The 27,853-nt window shown below is 37.0% G+C and overlaps 2 protein-coding genes across 2 annotated transcripts; one reads left to right on the forward strand and one right to left on the reverse strand.

Moving 5' to 3' along the window:
* Positions 1-6,073: 6,073 nt before the first annotated feature.
* Positions 6,074-11,678, reverse strand: rab18b (RAB18B, member RAS oncogene family). The gene is made up of 7 exons (XM_058756357.1): positions 11,490-11,678; positions 10,654-10,709; positions 10,387-10,448; positions 10,097-10,169; positions 9,591-9,709; positions 7,996-8,062; positions 6,074-7,054 (listed from the first exon to the last, which is right to left on the reverse strand). Exons 1-7 carry the CDS (start codon positions 11,555-11,557, stop codon positions 6,882-6,884), a joined length of 618 nt encoding a protein of 205 aa, XP_058612340.1. The 5' UTR covers positions 11,558-11,678; the 3' UTR covers positions 6,074-6,881.
* Positions 11,679-11,712: 34 nt separating this feature from the next.
* LOC131527316 (patched domain-containing protein 3) lies at positions 11,713-27,849 on the forward strand. Its single transcript, XM_058756345.1, has 5 exons — positions 11,713-11,747; positions 20,462-22,520; positions 22,885-23,006; positions 23,091-23,236; positions 25,922-27,849. The coding sequence occupies exons 2-5, from the start codon at positions 21,801-21,803 to the stop codon at positions 27,442-27,444; spliced, it is 2,511 nt and encodes an 836-aa protein (XP_058612328.1). The 5' UTR covers positions 11,713-11,747; positions 20,462-21,800; the 3' UTR covers positions 27,445-27,849.
* Positions 27,850-27,853: the final 4 nt, after the last annotated feature.

A 27,853-nucleotide genomic window follows, 5' to 3' on the forward strand; every position in this document is an offset into this window, starting at 1 on the left:
TGAGAGCTAAATAAAGTTTTTTAAATAGAATACAGTTGTGCTTTGATGAAATTTGCTCCTCTCGTTCCCTCAAAGTAAAAAATAAAAATGAAAATAGGGTAACAGTGAGATAAGAAATTTAAATAAGAAATACAGTTACATTATGGGATATATAAGCACACTGTGTTATATTTACATTTACATTTAGTCATTTAGCAGACGCTTTTATCCAAAGCGACTTACAAATGAGGACATTAGAAGCAATCAAAACCAACAAAAGAGCAACAACATGAAAGTGCTATGACAAGTCTTGGTTAGTCTAATGCAGTACATGTAGAAAGGTTTTTTTTTTTTTTTAAGAAAACAAGTACATAGAATATAGAAAAAAGAAACCTACAATAATGCGTTGTTCACTTGCAGAATGCAAGCGTCTAGAGGGCACATAAGTCTGAATTAATGAATTTAGGCAAAGGGGTGCAGAGCCAGTGGTGGTTCTGTAGGCAAACATTGATGCTTTGAATTTAATGCGAGCAGCTATTGGTAACAAGTGCAAATTGATGAACAGAGGTGTGACGTGCGTTCTTTTCGGCTCATTAAAGATTAATCTTGCAGCGGCATTTTGGATTAATTGTAGAGGTTTGATGGAATTGGCTGGAATACCTGCTAAGAGAGCATTGCAATAGTCAAGTCTGGACAGAACAAGAGCTTGAACAAGGAGTTGTGTTGCATGTTCAGAGAGAAAGGGCCTGATCTTCCTAATATTATATAATGCAAATCTGCAGGACCGGGCAGTTTTAGCAATGTGATCTGAGAAATTCAGCTTATCATCAATCACAACTCCAAGGTTTCTGGCTGTTTTTGAAGGAGTTATGGTTGATGAGCCTAACTGGAAGGTGAAATTGTGATGAAGTGATGGGTTTTCTGAAACTACAAGCAGTTCTGTCTTAGCTAGGTTGAGTTGAAGGTGATGGTCCTTCATCCAGCATGAAATGTCTGTTAGACATGCTGAGATGCGAGCAGCTATCTTCAGATCATCAGGATGGTATGAGAGGTAGAGTTGAGTGTCATTAGTATAGCAGTGATATGAAAATCCATGTTTCTGAATGACAGAAGCTAGTGATGCCATGTAGACAGAAAAGAGAAGTGGTCCAAGAACTGAGCCCTGAGGCACCCCAGTAGCTAGATGTTGCAACTTGGAAACATCGCCTTTCCAAGATACCTTGAAGGACCTATCTGAGAGGTAAGACTCAAACCACTGGAGTGCGGTTCCTGAGATGCCCTTTCTCAATAGGGTTGACAGGAGGATCTGGTGGTTGACCGTATCAAAAGCAGCAGACAGATCCAGCAAGATGAGTAATGAAGACTTGGAAGCCGCTCTTGCAAGTCTTAAGGCTTCAACAACTGAGAGCAAGGCAGTTTTGGTCGAATGTCCACTTCTGAAGCCAGATTGGTTACTGTCCAGGAGGTTGTTCTGTGTGAGAAAGGCAGAGACTTGGTTGAACACAACTCGTTCAAGTGTATTTGCAATGAAAGGTAGAGGAGAAACCGGTCTATAGTTCCCTGAAAGAGCTGGGTTAAGAGTGGGTTTCTTAAGAAATGGGGTTATATGAGCCTGTTTAAATGCTGAGGGAAAAATTCCAGTGTGAAGGGATGTGTTAACGATGTGAGTGAGTGCAGGTACAACTGCAGGAGAAATGGCTTGAAAGAGATGAGATGGAATAGGATCAAGCAAACAAGTAGTAGGATGACTGGAAAGGATGAGTTTAGAGACTTCTGTCTCAGAGAGTGGAGAAATATAAATTATAATTATATAATATTTAATATATATTAAATATATATAAATATATAATTATATAAAGTTACAATTATCAGAAATAAACTTGTGATTGCATGATATGAATTTGCAACTACAAGTAATAAAGTTGCACTTGCAAGATATACTGTAAAGTCACAATTGTGCATATAAAGGCACAGAAAGGCAGAGAAACACAGATGTAGTTGTAAGATATAATGCTAGAAACAAAATCACAATCGCAAGATATAAAGTCACTCTTGAGAGATATGAAGGGCTATATTAGTATTATTTCCATACTGTTATGGTTTCTATTAATATTTTGAGATAACTTATTCTTAGTTCTTCAGTTTTGATTTTAATTTTAAATGTTTAGTTTTTGTCATTTCAATTTTATAATTTTTAAAATATTTCTGTTTAGCTTTAATTCATTTTTTATTTCAGATCGAGGTTTAGTAATTTTAGTACTTCAACCCGAAAGCAATTTTATTCAGTTAGTGGCCAAGGCAACATTTCAAGGCAATATTTATATTTTCTTTAATTTCATCTTTATTTCAATTAACATTTTTATTTAAATTTTTTAGTTTTAGTTAAAAATAACAACACTGAGATGACGTCGTCATTAACAGAAATACGTGACAATCACCATTTATTTATTTATCCCCCCCCTCCCCCCAAGGCAGAAACGGACCTCAATAATTTTTTTCTAAGTGTTGAATATAAAGAGTTGAAGCCACATTTTGGTAAAGGCAACTAAAACTTCAATCTGATAAAGAAATAGCACTACCCATGTCAAAACAATTACCCTTGACATCTGCACTGAGCTCAGCTGCTTGTACTAGGCCATATTGGATAAGCATTTGCATTTCAGTTATGTACCTGATAGGCCTTCTAGATAAAGCTGTTTGAACAGTCCGATATGTTTCGGTCTTGCTGGATGCTTTAAAATGGTTCAGCCATATGAGACGGTCTACCCTACAGTATATCTCCTTACAGTCCTGACCACATGCTCTATGTTTTGCTCTCAAGTCTTCTTTCTCCCCACCCATGCTTCAAGTAAGACTAAAACATAATATTCACCATTCTTCTGGCCTTGCCCTCATCTACAATGATTCAGTGGTCAACTGCACCCGCTGTATCAACACAAAAAGCCCAATACAAATAGTAAAACACCTCGAAATGAAATGGAGAACTAGCAGGAAAAGTGAAACATTGGTGGAAATCTGTTGATTTTGATTTAGTTTCAGTTCCAGGCATCATGAGGGCCACAGTCATATTTATATTTAAAAAAAGTTTATGCCACATTAAAGAGTGGAATCTGATTGCTTGCAGAGCTCCTTTGCCAGTGTATTGTACAGTTGCCTGGAAAGTGAACTTTGGACAGATCTTATCACACACATAAAATCAAAATCACAATTAGAAGTGACTTTCTGTAAGTATACAAAATGATTTAAGGCTATTTCTTAGTAAAACTGAGGTTTGTCAATATTTGAAAAGCTTACAGATTGTGGTGTAATTTGGCTGTACTGAAGGCATTATCAGAAATGTAACTTTGACAGTAATTTAGGAGATCTGTCCAAAGTTTACTTGCCAGGAAACTGTACAATGCACTGACAAAGGAGCTCTGCAAGCAATCAAATTCCACTCTTTAATGTGGCATGAGAGCTTATTTATAACTAATTATGTGCGATTTACTTGAGATTTTATTTCACACCCTCCAGTGAGTTGTTCTGTGTAAAATATGTCTACCAAATAAGAAAACAGATTACAATGAAAAACCTACTGTCTTTTTATTGTTATATTAAGCTGTATATTAAGTTGTTATCTCCTACAAAGTTCATTCCACAAATTTGACTGGCTGAGCAACCAGTTTAAAAGCAACCAAAAAAATCCAAATGATCAGATTGATGGCTTAATCGGACTGAAAAGTCTTTCAGTCAAGTCAAGTCACCTTCATTTATATAGCGCTTTAAATAACAGGTCTTCAGTTTCAAAGCTGCTTACAGTAATAAATAGGAAAATAACCAAATAAAAGGCGCAAACGTCATCAAAAATGAGACAAATTAATATTCTGCTGTAAAGCAGCTCTATCAAGACAATTCATATAGTTTTCATCATGTGATTCCAGTTATTTTTACGAGGCTTGCATTAAGTAATGTAGCCTAGTAAGACACTGATATTAAAAGGTCAAATTCAGTATACACCTTATTGATGATGCTTACTTTGTACAGGCAAGCAGACGAACCCAGAATATAAACACAATACACAAGTTTCACATTAAAAGTTTAGCCATAGAAAATCATTATTAAAAAAAAAAAAAACATTTAGCTCTTTGTGTTCATATTCCGGGCTCATCTGCTTGCTACACATCATCAATAAGCTGCTTTTAGTGGCGGATGCTTTATATGGATTGCAAATGGCCAAAACTTGCATTTTGTTCAAATATCTTTGTTTTATTCTTTTAAGAGGTGATCTAAATATTTGTGGATAGGAAACAGACAGAAAATTGACAGGCTTGTGCTGCAGTTCTATGGATGTTTTGCCCTTCAGGTCTTCAAGCCAGTCACATGACTGAAAACTATGAATGGTGTCTCAACTCAGTTCAATATTTGTTCAGTTCAACTCAATTACTCTGTGAAATTCATTAAATAGGAAATGAGCTCAATTTCACAATAAATAGCTTTACAGAAGACAGAAGTATCATCATCCAGCTCAAGTCAGTTCAGGTTTTGTTCTCATCCAATCGAGTCGAGGTCTTGGCTCAAATTATACAGACCAGAATGAAATTTCAATTGGAAGGTGTAGTGTAGACCTGAAAAAAAATCCAATCAGTAACACTTTATTTTAAGGTGTCCATGTTAAACGTTACATGTACTATTATAATAACATTTACATGCAAGTAACCCTAAGACAATCCCAGTACTTAAATGTATAGTTATACTGTAACAGGGACTCCTTAACCATCCAATCAATAGGAAAAAAAGCATGTAAACGCTTGAATCAAAAATTCTTACGTACATGAAGTACGTTTATTTATATCTTGCGTCTCAAAAAGGATTCAGTTGAGAAGGCTGACTATTTGTCTAAAAAGCTCTTCTGACATTTGTCAGCTTAGTTACTTGCACTTTTTGTATCTAAAATTGGTCAATCTTAACTTCTTTATTAAATTGTTGCATAAAAGTTATATCACACACAATTGGGCAGCACGGCATATTGCTTTTGTGTTGAGGACTTCTCGTTTTTCATACCTGACAATCAGACGTCTGTGTAATCAGAGCTAATCTTTCAATGAAAGAAGAGAATGTCTGTTAGGCCTACAGTTTTATTAAATGACCTGAGGTGCCACTTCAGTTTGAAAACGCATGACATTTGTTGTGATTAGCATGTTCATTATATATTCCAGAGTCTGTGTATGTAGCGCACAGTATAGAAATGTTTCACAGTTTATGACCTGTTCAAACAATATGGAGCTATCAATTTCCTGCTATACTGGACATCTACATGCCCGTCTGGAGTTCATTTACATACTAATAATTAATATATAATTTTAAACAGACATTTACACAGACTTTAACAAAAGACACTATGCTGTGGCAGTTAGGGTATAAACACTTTTGCAAGTTAAATATTTTAATGCAAAAATTATGTTAGATATATAATTTCTAGTGGAAAATGGCATACAGACTAGAACATCGCTGTTGAAGGACAACAGCCAAAATGAAAGAAAGCATCTACAAAACTGAGAATAAAGAATTTATGGAAACAGAACTGCTGTATGCGAATTTAATATCCATAAATTGTAAGAAATCCTAATTAGGCTGCTGGTTAGTGTATGATTTTGTGGTTACAGGAAGTCGTAAAACATTCTTCCTATGACTGAATAAATCTCTCAGTAGCAGAACAAACACAGGAATAAGTATATATATATATATATATATATATATATATATATATATATATATATATATATATATATATATATATATTAATACTCAAACCTTATTAAATGAAATGACCACTTTATCCATGTACCATTGGCCATTTTGACTGGCTACAATAACATACGCTCTCTCTACAGATTCACAGTGAAAGCCTGTAGTGCAGATCATGTTACACATGCAGATCTAATAAATATTAAGGCATGACCAAATCTTCCGTTTAAAGTCATTATGTGAAAAGAATCAATATCAAGTCAGAAGACTGCTTCGTGAAGAATGAACTTGAATACAGAAGTTCTTTTTGGTATCCATTCACATTTAACTAGAAAACAAAAATTGAGTCAAAGATTAAAACACAGTGAAGTAAAATGGATCATCTCACGTGTTATTCAGACAAAATTCATCATAGATTACATTTTTAAACATGCTTAATGTATCTCAACTCATGAGAGCTGGAGCTAAACTGCGTTTCATAGATTACTGTGTGAATTATGATTCAGAACAGCTACTGAAGACCTGTTATTTACAAAATAATATTTCAAACTATTCAAGAAGGTAGAATCATGCGAAGCAATATTTCTAAGGCCAAATATTATAAAAAATAACATGGGAATACGAATTTAAATAAAAAGCTGGAGATTAAAATGAGAGCAGCAGAGGATGTGTTAAGCAGATGAAATGTAATACAGGTACAAAGGACATTTGATAACGTCCATGTTGAATGAGTTCATCACACTGATCAGATCCTGCCGTTTCTCGGCCCCTCCCCTCCTAGAATCCTATTGGCCTACATACATCAGGTCAAAGGCAGCACTCCCATTGAGGGGGAAGCGCGTCAACTCTGCCGTCCTGCTAGGGGTGGGGGAGAGCATTATATCTGGCATATTTCAACATGCTCAGGGTGTAATCTTCAAAAGGACTTATTTTGCATAATAACGGTTTACATTGGCTACAGGTAATGTAGCACTGTGATACACATATCGAGAATAACATGACAGAATCCTGGGACAGAATAAAACAACATTGAGTGACACAGAGTGTGCAAACTGCAAAGGTCCCTTTGACCAGCTCTAAGGGAGCAGACCATTCCCCCTCAGAGGAAGCTCTCATTCAGAAGGAAGAAAACGGTGCTTTCCATCTCAGTTTGTGGTTCTTGGGTTGAGGTGAGGATGTTAAACCAGGGAGCAGTAACCCCCACAGGCACCCTGACGCTGCTGTTCATCATCGGACAGCTGGACACCGTGGTTCTGGATGCTGCTCTCCCAGAGCCCCGGCGTCTGCAGGATCTTTTCCACCAGTTCTTCAAAGGCACACTGAACTCCATCCCGCGTCTTTGCGCTAGCCTCTGATAACAGCACCACATGGGTTAAGAAAGGACAGGAGAGGGAATAACACAGTAAGGAGACTTGTAAAAGTAAAAAAAAAGACACCATTGACATCACAACCAAAACCAGGGGTGTCCAAACCAGTTCCTGTAGGACCACCTTCCTGCAGAGTTTAGCTCCAACCCTAATTAAACAAACCTGAACCAGCTAATCAGAACTAACTAGAAACTTCTAGACAAGAGTTTTAGAGCTGGTTCTAGCTAAAATCTGCAAGACGTTGGCCCTCCAGGAGCAGGATTGGACACCACTGACCAAAACTAAACACAATCTGAAGTTTAACAGAAAAAAAATCCATTATACCCAACAATTTGATTATACAAATCTGGCATGTGCTATTGTACTAGTATACTGTGCTGCATATACTGCCTACTGATACATAAAAAAGTAGTTTATGAAATAATATGCATTGTGTGTCTGTTTGTCTTTGTTGTCAACTCAAACAAAGAATGTGTGATCTTTTGACACTCGAGATCAAACAGGTGTTGGGGGGAGGAGGTTACTAAAGTAAAAGAAATTATGAATTATATCAGAAATAAGCAATCACAGAGTAGTGCTATGGCAGAAAAGACTTATTGTTCTGATGTTCCATGATCTCTACAGGAACAAAGGCAAATGTATTGCCATTATAAAAGCACACGTTCAATACAAATTCACTTTTTATAACTGAAAACCATTCTGACATCTCTAATTTTATTTCAAAGAGCCAGGAAAATATAAAGAAAATCCTGGCAAGGCAGGATTGTCTGGACAAAGGCAGACCATCATGCTCATTCACATCCTCTGATGGCTAACAGGAGACTTTAGTGCCAAAAAAACAAATTAGCTTAAGATCCAGGTAGGACTATCCAAAACATCCAATCTAGCTGAAAACAAAATGAATGATAATAAAGAGGAAGCATACCAATAAAAAGCATGGAGTGTTTTCGTGCAAACTTCAAGCCTTCGTTCCGGTCTACTTCACGGTTGTCCTGAAACAGATAGGTCTTTCTAATTATAATGCTGAGTCACCCCAAGACAAAGCAACTAAAATAAGTTAGTTCTAGGAAGCTCCCAATGTGAGCAGACATAACTTCAACACTTGTCTTTAAGGTCACATTCCATTACTTTTTTGGCAACTTTCCTTACCAAAAATACAGGAGCTCATGTATCTATTTAAATCGTTTGTAAACAACTGTTTCCATCTTTTTCAATAAACCAGAGAACTGTTTAAAATGTGTTTTATTTTCTTCAGGAAAGTAAACATTTTAATTTACTTTTTTTTTTTTTTTTTAACAATTCCGAATGCGTTTAAGAACTGTAAATTGAGTTTAGCTGTATTCCTTTTTTTACTTAAAAAAAAAAAAAGCAAAGAAACTCATGAAGTGCCAGCCCTCTGCCAAATAGACCCTGGCACACAGTATTACGTATTTTAGCATGTCTGGAATGACTGAAAAAATCAGCATCCAGAGCTGGAAGTGTCTGTACAATAATTATGAATAATCTGTTAGTAAGACTTCAAAGCCAAACTGAACATTTAACTGAAGCCAAGGACGTAATTTTGCTTTTGACACTGGTAGGGACATAATGGGACATAACAGCACAGGCGACTACCTTTAAGTTCCTTGAAAGCGGACAGTTTTGTAACATATTTAGGCTACTTTAACTTCTTTTGTAATATCAATGGTATAACATAGCCTACTTCAGATGTGTCCCAAATTACAAAAACATATACATATTTAATAATTTGATCAAAATTACTGGTAGGGACAATTTGGTAGTCGCTGGATATTGGTAGGGACATGTCCCTTGCGTCCCTATCTAATTCTACGCCCCTGACTGATCCCCTTACATCATTATTTTAAGATTCGAGTTTTCTGAAATTGAGGCTAGACTTGAAATTCTAGGCCGAACATTGGTCCTTTATGGAAGAATATTCAGGACAATTTTCAAAAGGAATTGCAAATTGTATTTTCAATTGTGTTTTCCATATGTGGACGCATAAATTGTGACATAATCCAAACACATTTACAAATCATGGTTGCGTTTTCGTGAATGCACAGTGACTGCCAAATTTCTGAAAATTGCCCTGAATATTCTTCCATAGTCCTTATTTGCCTAGAATTCAACAACAACAACAAAAATCCACCATCTTTTTTTTTTCAAATTTAATAACACCTTACCTTCCATAATTTTTGTCTGCATTAACCAAAGAGATATCACAGCTAATGTTTAAATTTCAGATATGCAGAGTAAGATCTGGGACCAAGGCAACTTTCCTCTGGGTAGGACTATCATTTTGTCTACTTAAAGGGACATTTCATATGAATGTAAAAATGAGACAATTTTCAAAATACCGTTTCTGTCCTTTACAAAAGAATGCCATAAATAAGGGTGAGTATGTTCATTTTGGGGTGAACTATCCCTTCAAGACACTTAACCTAAAACAACCTTCACAGCTATACACCAAAACATTGTATCAAGCAGCTTTACATTCAGAATAACATTAACCAAACAAACCTTGTCGATTTTGTTCCCAACTAGCATTTTAACCAGGTCGTTGCGTGTACAGTATGTCTCCAGTTCATTAAGCCAGTTCTCGAGCTTTGAGAACGTGTCCCGCTTTGTAACATCATACACTAAAAGAAGAGAAAACGATAACAATTTAAATGTTACATTCAACAACTAATTCAATTTCAACTTCAATTTGATTGAATTTGAGAATTAATATAATGCAGTCTTGTCTTATGATAACATTTGGCCAACTGTACATTATTTTACATATTACTTGACTAATTACTAAATTAATAAAGAGATAAAATAAAATAAATAAATAAATAGATACACCTCAGAATGATCTGAGAGACATGAAACTCGCACAGCTATATAGCTCAATCATAAAAATTATTGGTCATTATACATTATACAAAATATCTGCCTGCAGAACTCTTGACTGACCAATCAGAATCAAATAATCCAAAGAACTGTGTAATAAATAATGAAATCAAATATGCAAAAACACTAACCCAAAATGACACCCTGGGCTCCTCTGTAGTAGCTTGGTGTTAGAGTTCTGAACCTCTCCTGACCGGCCGTGTCCTAAAACAGAAGTTCATGAGGATTTCAGCAGCTTTCTAAACAGACTACGTCACTTAATTCTATAAAGCGTGATACTGACATCTAGTGGAACAAGACAATTGTAAGAGTACTGAACATTATAATAATCCAAAAATAATTCAGGCATTTAAGCCACTACATCCCTGTATTGAGTGTTGTTGAGCATTTATAAAAGATTTGGCTGTACTACAGCACTTACCCATATGGCCAGCTTTGCTCTGTTGCCATCTATTGCAATAGTTTTCACTTTAAAGTCCACACCTAAATAACCAATGAACAATACAGAAATGGAGCATACTTTAACATACAGAAGGATTAATGTATATTTGTTAGGAAGGTAAAACCACAAGACTTCATTGCTCAGTAAGATTTAGTTTATAAGCTCATTAGTTTTGAGCATTAACTGATTACAGGCCTGTTAACAATGTATGGTTACTACTGTAATATTCACAAATACATGACTCACCAATAGTCGCAGCTAATTCTGGGTCAAATGTGTCATCTGTGAAGCGCAGGAGCAAACTGGGGACATAACGGAGAAATACTAGGAAATCAGCATTAAAAGGATAAATAATTGTTATAATTAACTCATATTTCCTCATATTATTGTTTTTATTACACTTTCTTTTCAGTAAACATGGCAACAAATTCAATTATGAAGAACATTTTCACTTACCTGAGTGGATGAGGAAGGGCTTTGACAAATTACTTTAACACCAATTTAGGAAAATCACTTTGTCATCATAAGTAGACGTGTGTAAAGTAGATGTTTAAATATGTTGTTTATATTAAATATTTGACCCCTCTATAAACTCTAAGGCCTGTATATTTAGAGGTACGTTAACTGCCACACCACACAATGAGCAGATAGCATGACTGCTACAGAAACAGCTGCCAGCTAACGTTAACACTGCTGCTGCTCTTATTAAATATTTAAAGGATGCGACAACAGTAACAGTATACAAAGTATTCATTACCAGAATATTCAAACTAATTTACTCAAACTAAATATATGTCCATGGCTTCACAATTATGAAGCTAACAATCGACAGTGCTTAGAAGTCAACACATCTGAAGGCTAAAAATACCACGAGGGGCACAATATAGCGCATTTCCTTTTGTTCTTGAGGCCAAAACAACATTTAAAAGTTAAGTTTAATGGCTGAATAGAACTGGCAAAGTCTGGGCACGGGCGACAGTTAACATTAGTTTAGCGGAGCTTGTTGCTCGTTCAGACGAGGCTAACGCTATTTAACAACTCATCCTACTGTACGAGAAAGAAATAGCGGATTCGGACCTCACCTTGATTTACCGACACCACTCTCGCCGATAATTAAAATCTTCAAAGTCGTTAACACGTCGTCGTCCATGTTCTGGCTGTTTACACTAAAGCTGGTGTAACTCGGTGTTGTTCTCTGCTGCTGCTGCGCTGGAACTTCCGACTCTGGCGTGACGTCACGAGGATCATGTTCGATGTTGCGTAAGAAATCCAAGAAAGAAATTTTGACTGAGGACACTGGGGCTACTTTTAACGATTTCGTAAATGGTGTTCATAAACAGGTAAGAAGTGGAATAACTATTCATGATGAGGAATTGACTGACAAAATAAAGCCCAAACTCTCATATCGCAACATATTTTCAGTCAACATCTGATCACACTGACTCATACGCATGCTTGATACCAAGAAAGTATTGCCTAACCCACAAGGTGAGATAAATGTCCAATAAAATAGCTTGTGGTGTACCCTGTTAGAACGTTTCTTCACAGAGAAAAAAGGGGTTTAAAATTGTACATTTTGGGGTACAGCAGCTTGTCCCTGCAGTAATGTTTTACTTAATTAGTAACTCCAAGGTACTAATAATATGTACCTATTAGGGGTAAAAAGGTACAAAGATTATATTTGATGCACTTTATTTCCATAGTCCACTTTTGACATTCTGCTCAACCTTAGTCAGGGTAGCACATTATTTAATTTTTGACTGGAATGAGGCTGGAATAGAGGTACAAGGTGTTCGATGGATTTTACTGTTGTTTTAGCAACATACCGATTGTTCAGCTGACGAAACGTCTTTCCAAAAAACACTCAGTTTTGAAAGTTGTGGTTTGCTGAAAATTTCATGATCTAGGGCTTTACTGTACAGTACCTGCTATTGCAAAGATTGTAAGTCTATGCCTCACAGCATTGTTTTCATCCACGTAAAATTCAATATGGTGTCTAACCACGAGCCTCTCCCACTCTTTGACATCACCACAAATGACCAAAGTGTTTGACCACAGTTAATGCACACTGTGCACATCCACCACAGCCTGAAGTTGTATTCCTCAGTGGTGACACTGCCACTATTAAAACATCTCAGTACAGCCAGCCTAACTTAACCCTCCATTAGGCTTAACAACAAACAAGCTAGTCTGACATTGGCGTAACTTAAACATCATGCAAGGTCAGAAATTACATCAAAATCATCAAATCTGAAATTCAAGATATGAACTATATTGAAAAAAAGGTAAGTGGTCGCGAACAATTTATTTTAGCTACATTTAATTTAAAAAAATATGTTGAATGTTAGTCAACTAAATTTGTTTATTTAAATGTAGCTAAAATAAATTGATTGCAACCACTTACCTTAAAAAAAAATTGTAAATTCAATGAATCATTTTTTTCAGTGCTGTATTTGCCTGAGTTTTCATTTTTGTGTTTATAACAGAATAGTTAAGCAGTATCATATGAGCTGTTTTCCCAAATATCAGCATGATTGCTAGTGTGATATTCATTTTACACAACAGTTTAATAAACAATATGTTAATTAACGGATCAGGAAAAGGGATCGGGAAAGGTCCACAAGCCAGGACTTGGGGCACCCATAGCGTAATGGCACTATATGTTGCTATCTGCGCCAATGTGAAGGAGGTTTTAAAAGCAGAAAAGTCACATGTATCATAAATAACAGCACTTCTGTTAAAACTTGCTTTTTACTTGGACTAAGTTTAGTATGGCAACAAAGTTGTAACACTGTATATAACTGTACACAGAAAAGGCCATTTTGTCACACTAAAATCATCTTAACAAAGCAAGCATAGTGTTAATGCCTCGTGGCTATACTTGCTTAATTTTAACTCTGCTTATTTTTAGGCTTACAGATTGGTCCCATTTACCGCAGTCGTAACTGCCTCACCGTCAAGCAGCAAATGCATCAACTAAAGTTTGTCCATTATCATGCACTGCTTTGTTTGCTCAGTAATCCATACCTCACTCATTCATAAATGAGTTTATTGACAACAAATATTTAGTCCAGTGCAAGGTGCAAATATTGGAATTGGAATACACAGAGAACAGTAACCCAAAGCAAGGATTAATTCTACATTTAATATCAAATGGTTACAGATTTATGGCAGTTGTGATACTCCTGTGGGCCAATTTTGACACAATTTAGTGCTTCCTCAGAATGTCCCACTCAGGCCTCTGGCTTTCTGATCCAAGTGGATCCATTAGGACCCCCTCGAGTTCCCTACCTAGAATGTTTGTATACAAAGTAAAATCAGTGAACTGCTTGAGGAAAGGGCATGTCTTTAGTTGTTTCTTGAAGGCAGTGGCGGTCGCAGTAGATTGAATGAAAGTGAAGGAAGGATGCAGAAAGTAGCTTTGTACTTTGTTGTGATGGAACCACCGGACTGGAACCACTCGTTAGATAATGTGGGGGAGCATACAATGTCTTGTCAAATATGGGAGGTCATTTGATTTGGAGGACAGGTGAATGGACAGTTGGAGATACATCAGCCTTTGTGAGAAGAGAGAATGAGAACCAGTGTTGGGCAGTAACTAATTACTAGTAACTTAGTTACTGTAATAATATTACTTTTTGCAGTAACTAGTGTAACTAATTACTAATAAGATTTCAGTAATAATATTACAGTTACCATCCATAAAACAGCTTAGTTACTCAGTTACTTTTGACGCCTCAGCCCTGCTGATTTAAAAAATCCAACAATCAAATAATTCCTAGGCAAGGCAAGTTTATTTATATAGCACATTTCATACACAGTGGTAATTCAGAGTGCTTTACATAAAAGGAAGTGAAATAGTCATAAAAAAAAAAAATCACAACAATAAAAACAAGGAATTAAAAAACAATTATAAAAACAAGGAAATTATATAAAAATTGATTTAAAATTAATTTAAAACAGTTAAGAATAGAAAATGATTATACATAAAATACAGTGCAATTAGTTCGGACGTAGCGCAGTGCTCATTCAACAAATGCACAGATAAACAGATAAGTTTTGAGTCTGGATTTAAATGTGGCTAATGTTTTAGCACATCTGATCTCTTCTGGAAGCTGGTTCCAACTGCGGGCGGCATAATAGCTAAAAGCAGACTCCCCTTGTTTTGTGTGAACCCTTGGTATTTCTAACTGACTCGATCCTAATGATCTGAGTGGTCTGTTAGGTTTATATTCGGTGAGCATATCTGCAATGTATTTAGGTCCTAGGCCATTGAGTGATTTATAAACGAGTAAAAGTACTTTAAAATCAATCCTAAATGTAACTGGAAGCCAGTGTAAGGACCTGAGGACTGGTGTGATATGCTCAGATTTTTTAGTTCTAGTCAGAATCCTGGCAGCAGCGTTCTGGATGAGCTGCAGCTGTCTAATGGTCTTCTTTGGAAGGCCGGTGAGGAGACCATTGCAATAGTCCACCCTGCTGGTGATAAAGGCATGAATAAGTGACTGGAAACAAAACATCTAATTCTTGCAATGTTTTTGAGATGATAGTATGCTGATTTAGTTACTACTTTGATATGACTACTAAAACTAAGGTCTGTCTCCAGAATCACCCCAAGATTTTTGACTTGATTTTTAGTTGTTTGACCCCTAGAGTCAAGGTATGCATTCACCTTGAGAACTTAATCTTTGTTTCCAAATGCAATGACAATTTCATCAATGCATTGGCAGAGGGAGTCAATGGGGCTGTAGTCATTTGGAGATGGTAAATCTGGGTATCATCAGCATAGCTGTGATAGGCAATTTGGTTCTTTCTCATTATTTGACTTAGTGGGAGCATATACAGGCTAAACAAGAGCGGTGCAAGAATTGAGCCTTGTGGGACTCCGCATGTCATGGACGTCCACTTAGACTTATGCTCTCCTATACTCACATCATAACCTCTCCCTTCTAAGTATGACCTGAACCATTTGAGGACCATCCCAGAAAGCCCAATCCAGTTTTCCAGTCTCTCTAGAAGTATGTTATGATCGACAGTGTCAAACGAAGCACTAAGATCAAGTAGTACCAGCACTAATATTTTGCCAGAATCAGAATTAAAGCGAATATCATTTATTATCTTAATGAGTGCTGTCTCTGTGCTGTGATGCGCTCGGAAACCAGATTGAAAATTGTCCAGGTATCCATTTGAGTTTAAGTAGTTGTTCAGCTGATTAAAAACTACCTTTTCAATAATCTTGAAAGGAAGATTTGATATTGGTCTATAGTTGCTCAACATGGTGTTATCAAGATTACATTTTTTCAGAAGGGGCTTAACAATTGCAGTTTTCAGGGGGTTTGGAAACGTCCCAGAAAGAAGTGAGGCGTTCACTTCTAAGAGATCTGCTTCTAAACAGTTAAGCACACTTTCGGAAAAAGATGTGGGAAGTGTGTCAAGATAGCAGGTTGACGATTTAAGGTGCTGTACTATTTCTTCCAAAATGTTGCTATCAATTGCTTCAAAAACAGACATAGTCACTTCTTTTTGAAATTGCGGTCGAATCTGTGTGACCTCTGCATGACTAGAAGACGTGCCAATCTCCTTTCTGATATTATTGATCTTCTCATAAAAGAAGGAAGCAAACTCATTGCATTTGCTGTCGGAGAGCATTTCACTGGGAATCTGACTTGGGGGGTTTGTCAGTCTCTCCACAGTAGCAAAAAGAGTGTGAGTGTTGATTAAGTTACTGTTTATAAGGTTTGAGAAGAAGGTCTGTCTAGCTGTGGCTAGTTCCACATTGAAAGCATGAAGGCTGTCTTTATAGATGCTATAGTGAATTTCGAGTTTCGTCTTCCGCCACATCCGCTCAGCTTTTCTGTATTGTCTTTTCATACTCTGAACTGCTGCTGACCTTTACCGGAGCAATATCATCAATAACATTCTGAACTTTTGAGTTAAATGAATCCAGGAGAAGATCAAAAGTGTCTGCAGAAATGCTTGGTGTTAAAGATATAGCCTTCATAAATAGCGCACTAGTGTTCTCGTTAATGCATCTCCTTCTGGCAGAGACAGATCTAGATTCAGTGGTAACAGAGATCAATATATCAAAGAAAATACAGAAGTGATCAGATAGTGCTACATCCTTAATAACAATGGATGAAATCTTTAGACCTGTACTGATGAGTAAATCTAGAGTGTGTCCACGATTGTGTGTGGGTCCATGCACATGCTGAATCAGGTCAAAAGTATTTAGAACTGTTTTTTACAGATTTCTTTTGTAGTTTTGATTTCTGCATTATCTATGTGAATATTAAAATCCCCTGCAATAGCAAAACAGTCAAACTCTGATGAAATCATTGATAACAGTTCTGTGAACTCTTCAACAAAGTCTGGAGAGTATTTTGGAGGCCTGTAAATAATGATAAACAGAATGTGTGGAGCACCTTTCAGCACAATACCTAGGTATTCAAGAGACCAATACTGACCAAATGACACTTACTTGCATTGATAAGCATCTTTAAATAGAGCAGCTACACCTCCACCTCTCCTAACAGTCCTGCAGACACTTGTAAAGTTAAAGTTAGGAGGGGCTGTTTCATTGAGGACTGTTGCACTGCAGCTGTCTTCTAGCCATGTTTCATTTAGAAACATAAAATCCAGGTTGTTTGTGGTTATTAAGTCATTGATCAGAAATGATTTATTTTTAGTGAGCGAATATTTAAAAATGCTAACTTGATGGAATTACATTTTGTCTCTACAGCAATCTTATATTGATGCATTACAGGCCTCAGATTAGATGGGTCAGCCGTACGGCTTGAGAAGGCCTTAGACTTTCTATCACGTGCTAAAACAGAGATAGTGAAAGCTACAGGCACACTGGGTTCCCGCTTGTTCTGTAAACATTTGTGTAAGTTGCTGCTAAAATAGCGGGGACCTGACACACATCACTGAGAGTAGCTATCAGTTGTTTTTGGTTCACCTACAGCCGATGGAGGAGGGTTTGTGCCCTGGCATTGTGACAGCGGTCGAAGAGCTGGGCCTGCAGTCTTTGGTGGTTGTGGGGCCCGCCGTTTTTTAGTTGATATCTGGGGGCTTGCAGCGAAAGAGTGGGAGAGTAACAAGGATGTTGATCCAGGAACATGTTGTACTTGGTGAAATCACTGCGACCAGTACGTCATAGTCTGTCTGTGATGAAGTCTGTGGGCAGAGCTCAGCTGGGATAGTTTCCAAGAGCAGTGCTTGTTGTGGCTGTGTGGCGTTATCAATGTCCTTGTGGGATGTGTCAACCACATGATGACTTGGAAGCTGATATGAAGTCCTGTGGTCACTCATATTCTGTCCAGGTGTGTGTGTGCCATTCAGGTTAAATGGATTGGCACACACTACTGAAGGATGACGGAGGGAGAAATAGATATTGTCCTTTAGCACTCTTACACCAAGTTTGTTTGTGTGGAGGCCATCCAGTTTAAACAGTTGTCTGTGGCCCCAGAAAAGATTGAAGTTGTCGATGAAGTTGACTTCTTTTATACTGCAGGTTCTTTGTAGCCATGTATTCAGCCCAAGCAGCCGTGAAAACATATTAGTTCCCCTTGCTGGGAGTGGTCCACTGATGAGATTTGTTTCCATAATTTTCATGACTCGCACATGCATGTGATGTCCCTAGTGAAGCAGGCAAGCTTGGAATATGGAAAAGCTTACATTCAGCAGATAGAAATATTGCATTATATTGATATTTGTCAGGAAAAAAAGATGATCTGAACACTGTGTAAATTGTGGCTTTATTTTACTCTGCCATTACATCCCACCCACATCCCTCTGATCAGCATGTGGTACTATACTATAATTAAAAATCTTTTTGAAAAATTAAACAGTTTCTTACAAACTTATGTGATTTGATAAAATATATAATGAAATAGAATCGTATATGGGTAACGGAGAAATTACAATTAGCTTCAAGCTACACATGACAATTAATGAAATTAATACAACACTTCTACTTGAATGTCACTATCAATCACTATTGAGTGTTTGTAATAACTTCTGACTGCGATCCAATGTGGATTTTGGTCAAATGATGAGGCAGAAATATGTTGTTAGTAACATTCTAGAACAATTTTATCTGGAAGATACACAGTTACAACTTCTGTGGGGCGTGAAGAAAAAGTAATGTAACTAGTTGCCAGACAGTAATAAGTAAAGTAACAATATTACTTTTGAAAGGAGTAACTAGTAATGAGTAATATATTACATTCTTTGAGTAACTAGCCCAACACTGATGAGAACAGATCGCTGAGGCCAGCGGCTGGTTGTAGGGTGTAAAGAACTCATTGCTGATGGTCACCAGCTTATTAGCGAAAGTGATGCGAAAGCAATTGGCTGTCAGAGAGGTGGGAGGAGGAACCCGGAGCTGGGAAGACAGTAATAACTACTGCTCTTGACATGACATTTTTTAGTAGTGTTCAGATGCACAAATTTCAACCTCTACACTTACTTGTTAAACATTTCAGGAGCTTACAATTTCTCCAGTGTAACAGTTCCACGCTGAGTCCAGAACACAACTATACAGCACAAATGGTTTGCTTACAGATTCTGCAGTATCATCAGTGGTGACTATGTCAAGGTGATGTCAATATGGCAGAAATGTGCAGTTCTAGGATAGTAAAAATCATGCAGTTAGTTAATGACATGTTTTCAAACAGAAATGGTGAACACAATTAACAGCAGTGATTATATATTGAGATCAAAATTAATGTAGTAATATAAGGAAAATTTGGTAGTTGTGTATGTTGGTTCAGGTTTGGCGTCATCTGATGTTCTCTGAGAGGTTGGTATCAACTCTTCTCAGGAGTTGGGTCATCTCAAATCCTCATAAGAGGCTGGATCCAGAATGAAGCTTGTGTAATCTCTAGTTACCTTGGGATGTCCATCCCGTGGCAGAAACAAAAAAGCAAGAGAGAGAATAATTAATGTAGCTGCTGTTCATAACATTTCAAGCAAAGTAATGATAATGTTCATCTGATCAGATATAACTGGAGATGCATCATGTGAATGCTTGGCTAAAGAGATGTGTCTTTAATCCAGATTTAGACAGAGAGTGTGTCTGAGCCCCAAACAATATCAGGGAGGCTATTTTCAGAAATATGTTTTTGCAAAATTAATTTCAACATAAGATAAGGATAACTTTATGTATTTCTGAAGAGATTTATGTTCACGGGAAGAGAGATACTGCACCTTGTTCATCCTAGTCACACACTAACTAAAGATTACAGCAACACTACTGTTTTACTGTTACTGTTTTATTATATAACTGACATTATAATAATAGTAGAATGTTCAAGTACAATTAACATACCAGCGGTGTGTCCGTGATAGCGCCAGTTTAAAGCTATATTTAAACTGAATTAAAACAACAACAACAATAATAATAATAAAGTAAACACAAACTTTTTCCAGCATGTTAACTTTATCACCATTATCAGTGTTTTGATTATAAACGCATGTCATCTGATCACTTTAACACTAGTTAAATACTGTTAATAACAGTTCCGGTTCAACAGCAAGGACATATAAATATCTAAATAAATAAACCTATATACAGGCACTAATATAGATGTGATACAGTTTTTGTTACCGATTGCAGAAATTAAGAATTTGCAAAGTATGTGATTTTAAATGTGCAATTGCAACTTCATCATTACAAATGTGTATTTACAAATATTTTAAAATAGATGACATACAAGTCTCATTAGAAATGCCTTTAAATTTTTAGTTCAATTTAAAACCATAAATGCTTGTCTGTATACATTCAACAGTACACTTTAACCATTTTTCAAAGACAAGAAGTATGAAATATATTACATTTTCATTTAATTGCAAATGACATGCAATTATCCCATTATCACATTCAATTTGCGCTTAAGTATATTCTTTTAAAGTATATAATGTCCTTAATAAGTACTTTTTTAAAATGAATGCTATAGTCTACTTCTTTTTTCACAAGGGTATGTAGTTGCTATTCACTGCAGAGCTCAGGTCATGGTTACCAGACTCCATCTTTCTTTCTCTCTAACGGCAGGGCTGGATTATGGACCTTTAACCTGAACACAACACAGTATGGATCTTTATGTGTCTAGAAATGTTGAGGTACAGGAGTGAGTATGCATGGGACACTCTTGGGTTACCAGTTCCAGTTTTTGTGCTGCTTGGACATATTCCACTGCCATATCAGCAATGAGATAAAATGCTGCTGCTGCTTCTTCACCAGAGATATATTTTATTTTTAATCCATCTACAAACATTTTCCTGATATACAAAGACAAAAATAACAGAATCTGTATAAATTTGTATGTATACATTGCATGCCCAAACTATTATTTAAACACCCAGTTGAATTGATTTTACATTTGGCCACGTCTATCGTTAAAAACACATGCTTTATTAGGTTCTAAAAGATGTCCATTTGCTGTGAGGTTTGTAATTACCAACACAAAGGAAACTTCTTCTTTTTTTTTTTAAAGAATACTGTTTCTTAAGATCCCTATCCAATTTCTCTCAGAAGATCTGCCAGTCTCTTCTAAATAGTTTTCCCATTGTTTGTGACTTCAGAGGTCCATTGTTTCACTGGGAGCTAATTGCTCCACATTTACAGGAGGTACCTGGATCACTGCTTCAGAAAATTGTTTCCTTTCAGAAGAAGCTCAGCCTTTTGATTATAGGTTTGAGGAGCAATTCTAATGGAAATAGTTACCAAGGTAACAAAAGACAAAGTCTAAAGAGATCCTTTGTGCCAGCACATGTACATTGTAAGAACTCTGGAGAGATATGACCTGCTTTTTTAATATTATTTTTGTCTTTTTGACATCACTTTTTTGAGCATTTTATCACCAAAAATGTAAGTCATTCCCCACAAGTACCATGTCCATCATTATGTTAAATATGGGTTTTTATTCAAGTTAATATTTCCCACCATTGGTTCATTATCCAGTGACGATTTCTCATTTTTTAAGATGATATAATTATCTGAGTAGCCTATATAAAATGCATGAATAATATTCCAGGTGTTTGAAACTTTTGCCTCTTTATGTAATCCCAGATGTGAATTTATGCTGTCATAATGGTCATGCAAATTACAAAAATCCCACTGAATTACTGCAATTAATGCTGAATGGACTATATGGAAACAACATATCATAAACATCATAAAGTATTTATTTTCATTTTTGAGGAAATATCTAACATACAAGCACAATTATGCATGCTCCACCCCAAAAGGAGAGGACATGCAAATACACTTACAATAGGCTACTTACAGTAACAAAATGAGGTGTTACATATTCAAATGAGGCATAGGCTATATAATCCGCACATCTCCTCGCTGCCAGGTGTACAGATCAGTGCACATCTCTGCAGTAGTCATGGTGTCCTGCATCACAGACTGCATTGAAAAGCCCATCCGGCTTTGTTTTGAAAGTGTTGGTAAGTTCGTAGGGCTCCACCCGTGGTGGTTTGTCACTTTACCCCTGGCGGTGTCCGCAGGTCTCGGAGGAGGATTTTATTTTTTGAATGACCTGAAATCCAACGACATAGTGGAGCAGTTTACACCGAAAAACGGCCGCGCTAAAGTGGAGAGGCGTTTCTTTCAAGAAACTTTTCCACAAATTGACTCACAATTTTCAATTATACGACTGAACACTGACGGGGTTTTTGCATCTTTGATATTCTCCAGTCAAACAAACATACTCAGTGTTGCTGCACTAGAGGAGATCATCCGCATAGATGGAGAAGTTAGAAGAATCACAGCAACTCATGAAGCACAGCAGTTTGTGTTTTCGGATATTTGCGCAACTGTGAACGGAACATGCAACTCTAACGTAATGCTTGATGTTCTAGATTACAATGCCAGCAACATTAATTTAGTCAACATAACGTTTCCTGAGTACTGTTATTCCGAGTTCATCTGTATCCGCATGGGAAATATCATTGGTAAGGTGGGGGTGGATCACAATGGAGTTGTTCGAAGTGCCAAAGCAATGAGACTTTTCTATTATCTGCAAGAGAGCAATAATACACTGGAAGATGCCTGGCTTCAGGAATTTGTAGACTTGCTCTCTAATGTATCGACTTCTGAAACTGAAGTAAGTAGGCTTATCTTTGTAGTCACTACTGAATGTGTATGAACATTGTGTTAAAAATTTTGTTTCCCAGTTTTGAATCTTCTAATAAATTACACATAAACATACCCTGTAAAATTCAAGAACTGTTAAGAATGCTACATGAAAGACTAATTGGTGAAATCTAAAATCACATGAGCTCAATCACAATAACATTTTAACTCTGTCAGTTTTCTAAATTATGGAACACGTTAATGTTGCATAATATTTATGCTTAACCACATTACATTAACTTTATATTTAGGGGGTTTCTGTAGCCTATCTCATATTGTGATTCTTAGTCTAATCTATCTTAAGTATGTGACTAAACGATAATTCTTTTTCTCAGGTGTCTTATTTCACATCCATGTCAAGACAACAGGAGTTTGAAAAGAGTACCCAATCTGTCACTGAACTTTTTGCTATTACTTATCTTCTTGCCATCTCATTTTCAATAATATCTTGCCTAAGGTTTGTGTAATCATGAACTAAAAAACATTTAGGTTACAAATCTGATATTAATTGTAAATAGTTATACATTGTTTAATTTTGCAGGTTTGACAATGTGAGGAATAAAGCATGGGTGGCTTCACTTGGAGTTTTCTCCACTGCACAAGCAGTGCTGTCCAGCTTTGGGTTGCTGTTACTCATAAAGGTGCCATTTGTTATTACTGTGGCATCTTCTCCGTTCCTTATTCTTGGTAAGATACGGTATCTTAGATAATGTTTATTATCTTTACTGTTTTGAACGTATTCAACCCTAAAATTGGTACAGGATCTGCAAGTCTGATTCACAGGTTATGGGTTTTCTCATTTAAAAAAATTAAAAAATAAATAAAAATAACTGGGGATAGTGATGAAAGCTCCACAGCACAGAACAGAAATAAATTGGTCCCTAAACTGAACTATTTTGTAATATGTGACCCTGGACCACAAAACCAGTCTTAAGTCGCTGGGGTATATTTGTAGCAATAGCCAAAAATATACTGTATGGGTCAAAATTATACATTTTTCTTTTATGCCAAAAATCATCAGTATATTAAGTAAAGATCATATTCCATGAAGATATTTTGTAAATTTACTACTGTAAATATATCAAAACGTCGTTTTTGATTAGTAATATGCATTACTAAGAATTCATTTGGACAACTTTAAAGGCGATTTTCTCAATATTTTGATTTTTTTTGCACCCTCAGATTCCAGATTTTCAAATAGTTGTATCTCGGCCAAATATTGTCCGATCCTACCAACTCATACATCAATGGAAAGCGTATTTATGCAGATTTCAGATGATGTATGAATCTCAGTTTCGAAAAATTGACTCTTAAGACTGGTTTTGTGGTCCAGGGTCACATATACAATCCCATTCTAAAGTTTTGCTGCTCTATATTTTATTTTACAGCCCAAAAATATTGAACATTTAGAATTTTTAAATGTACTGAAATAATTTCAACATTTTGAAGCAAAGTTCACTATTAGAAGACCCACTGGCCCAACATCTGATGCACTTTATATCTTGCTACCACTTTGGACAGAAAAAAAAACAATTTACATGGTTTTATAACTGACCAATATGCAAATATAGTTTGAGACATGGACAGATTTTCAATGCCATAGAGAATATACAGCTGTATACAGTGGGGGGGAAATTATTTGATCCCCTGCTGATTTTGTATGTTTGCCCACTGACAAAGAAATAATCAGTCTATAATTTTAATGGTAGGTTTGTTTGAACAGTGAGAGACAGAATGACAACAACAAAAATCCAGAAAAACACATTTCAAAAAAAGTTATGAATTGATTTGCATTTTAATGAGTAAAATAAATATTTGATCCCCTATCAATCAGCAAGATGTCTGGCTCCCAGGTGTCTTTTATACAGGTAAGGAGCTGAGATTAGGCACGCTCTCTTAAAGGGAGTGCTCCTAATCTCAGCTGGTTACCTGTATAAAAGACAACCTGTCCACAAAAGCAATCAATCAATCAGATTCCAAACTCTCCACCATGGCCAAGACCAAAGAGCTGTCCAAGGATGTCAGGGACAAGACTGTAGACCTACAGAAGACTGGAATGGGCTACAAGACCATCGCCAAGCAGCTTGTTGAGAAGGTGACAACAGTTGGTGCAATTATTCGCAAATGGAAGAAACACAAACTAACTGTCAATCTCCCTCGGTCTGGGGCTCCATTCAAGATCTCACCTCGTGGAGTTTCAATGATCATGAGAACGGTGAGGAATCAGCCAAGAACTACACAGGAGGATCTTGTCAATGATCTCAAGGCAGCTGGGACCATAATCACCAAGAAAACAATTGGTAACGCACTACACCGTGAAGGACTGAAATCCTGCAGGGCCCGCAAGGTCCCCCTGTTCAAGAAAGCAGATGTACGGGCCCGTCGGAAGTTTGCCAATGATTCAGAGGAGAACTGGGTGAAAGTGTTGTGGTCAGATGAGACCAAAATCCATTTCTTTGGCATCAACTCAACTCGCCGTGTTTGGAGGAGGAATGCTGCCTATGACCTCAAGAACACCATCCCCACCGTCAAACATGGAGGTGGAAACATTATGCTTTGGGGGTGTTTTTCTGCTAAGGCGACAGGACAACTGAACCGCATCAAAGGGACGATGGACGGGGGCCATGTACCGTCAGGGCCAGGGCATTGAAAATAGGTCGTGGATGGGTATTCCAGCATGGCAGTGACCCAAAACACACGGCCAAGGCAACAACGGAGTGGCTCAAGAAGAAGCACATTAAGGTCCTGGAGTGGCCTAGCCAGTCTCCAGACCTTAATCCCATAGAAAATCTGTGGAGGGAGCTGAAGGTTCGAGTTGCCAAACGTCAGCCTCAAAACATTAATGACTTGGAGAGGATCTGCAAAGAGGAGTGGGACAAATTCCTCCTGAGATGTGTGCAAACCTGGTGGCCAGCTACAAGAAATGTCTGACTTCTGATTGCCAACAAGGGTTTTACACCAAGTACTAAGTGATGTTTTGCCAAGGGGTCAAATATTTATTTCACTCATTAATAAGCAAATCAATTTATAACCTTTTTGAAATGCGTTTTTCTGGATTTTGTTGTTGTTATTCTGTCTCTCACTGTTCAAATAAACCTACCATTATAATTATAGACTGGTCATTTCTTTGTTAGTGGGCAAATGTACAAAATCAGCAGAGGATCAAATAATTTTTTTGATGGGTTCTTTTCTAAACATGGCCATGTGATTAAAAAAAGGTGCTAAGGAGGTGACACATCTTACCCCACACACTGTAGGTCGCATTGGATAACCGGGTCAAAATGCATAAATGTAAATGTACAAAGAGCACTACATTTCATATTCTCCACAACTGACAGATTTTCATTTCAAGATGTGAAACTGTTTTTTTAGGAATCGGTATTGATGACATGTTTATCATGATCTCCAGCTGGCAACGGACCAACATTCAAGACACAGTGCCAAAACGCATGGCTGATACCTACAAAGAGGCAGCTGTTTCCATTACTATCACCACCCTGACTGACGTGCTAGCCTTTTACCTCAGCTACGGCAATCCCTTCGGCTCTGTTCAGTCTTTCTGTCTGTATGCAGGCACAGCTGTCTTGTTCTGCTACTTCTATAACATCACTTTCTTTGGAGCTTGTTTGGCTCTGAATGGCAGAAGAGAGGGGGCGAACAGACACTGGTTAACTTGCATGAAGGTCCCAGAAGAGGTCCCACCAGGACGGTCTAAAGTGTATACTTTCTTTTGTGTTGGAGGATCTTATGACCATAACACAGGCACTGAGGAAGAGCACCCAATGGCACTGTTCTTCAGGAAGTATTATGGACCATTTTTGACAACAGTTTGGAGTAAAGCTTTAGTAATTTTGATTTACTTAACATACATTGTTGTTAGTGTTTATGGTTGCCTGCAACTTAAGGAAGGCATTGATCTCAGGAACCTAGCACTTGATAAATCGTACATCATCCAATACTATGAAGCTGAAAAGACATACTTTGATTATTATGGTCCAAATGTAATGTTAGCTATCAATGGCACATTTCCATATTGGGAGGAGAGCAAACGCCATAAACTTGAGTCGTGTATTGTACAGTTTCAGGAACTGAATTTCGTCAAGAACTTGTCAACATCTTGGCTTCATTCCTTCGAAAAATATGCTGAGGAACACATTAAGAACATCAGCTCAGAAGGTCAATTTAAAAGACATCTTTATGAGTTCCTGGACCACCAACCAATGCTCAAACAGGATGTCAACATAACCAATAACGATATAGCTGCTTCACGTCTGTTTCTTCAGACAGTTGTTCAGAATTCAACCGAGAAGAGCATACTGAACTCACTACGGAAGACAGCAGAGAGCTGCCCATGTCCACTGTTGGTCTACCATCCAACGTTTATATACCATGATCAATATACAGTAATAGGGCATATCACTCTTCAGACCGTCATTGTGGCAACCCTAGTAATGCTGCTCATCTCCCTTGTGCTGATTCCAAATCCTCTTTGTGCCTTGTGGGTTGCCTTTGCCATCGCTTCAGTCATTTTGGGAGTCACTGGTTTTATGGCACTGCTAAACGTAAGTCTTGATTCGATCTCTATGATAAACTTGGTCATTAGCATTGGCTTTTCTGTGGACTTCTCTGCTCATATCTCCTACACGTTTGTGTCCAGTACAAAGCCCGATGTGAATGAAAAAGTTGTGGAGGCAATGACACACCTGGGCTACCCCATACTTCAGGGGGCTCTGTCTACAATTGTGGGTGTGGTTGTGCTCTCAGCTTCCAGCAGCTACATATTCAGAACGTTCTTCACCATTGTGTTCTTAGTCATTACTTTTGGGCTGCTTCACGGCATTGCTTTTATTCCAGTATTTCTAACTTTGTTTGGATTTTGCCACAAATTATGGTAGCACTGAATTCAAAAATCAAACTTCTGCTTTTTCTTCATGTGTCCTGTCTCCTTTACAATATACTTGCAAAATTAACATTTTATTAAATTAAAAGCAAGAAAAAAAGTTTCTTGTATTTACTTTTAAAGCACGTAGAAGCATGTTCAAAGTATAGTGAAGGCAGATTTTCAAGTGTTGTTTTAAATGTTTTCAACATGTATTATCCCAGAAATGTGCAAAATGTAATGTAGTTGTAATTCATAGTGAGCAACAGTAATATGATTACAGTAACATGTAGACTGTCATTTTGATATGTCAACATTTTATAAACCCTGAGTGATTTCTGTTCACCATATTTGATGTGATCATATATGTGCTTTTGTCAGCGTTAATATGTGAATAAAGTCTAAATTAATTCTATGTTAATTAA

This window comes from Onychostoma macrolepis, chromosome 02 (assembly GCF_012432095.1).
Source record: "Onychostoma macrolepis isolate SWU-2019 chromosome 02, ASM1243209v1, whole genome shotgun sequence".
Lineage (NCBI taxonomy): Eukaryota > Metazoa > Chordata > Actinopteri > Cypriniformes > Cyprinidae > Onychostoma > Onychostoma macrolepis.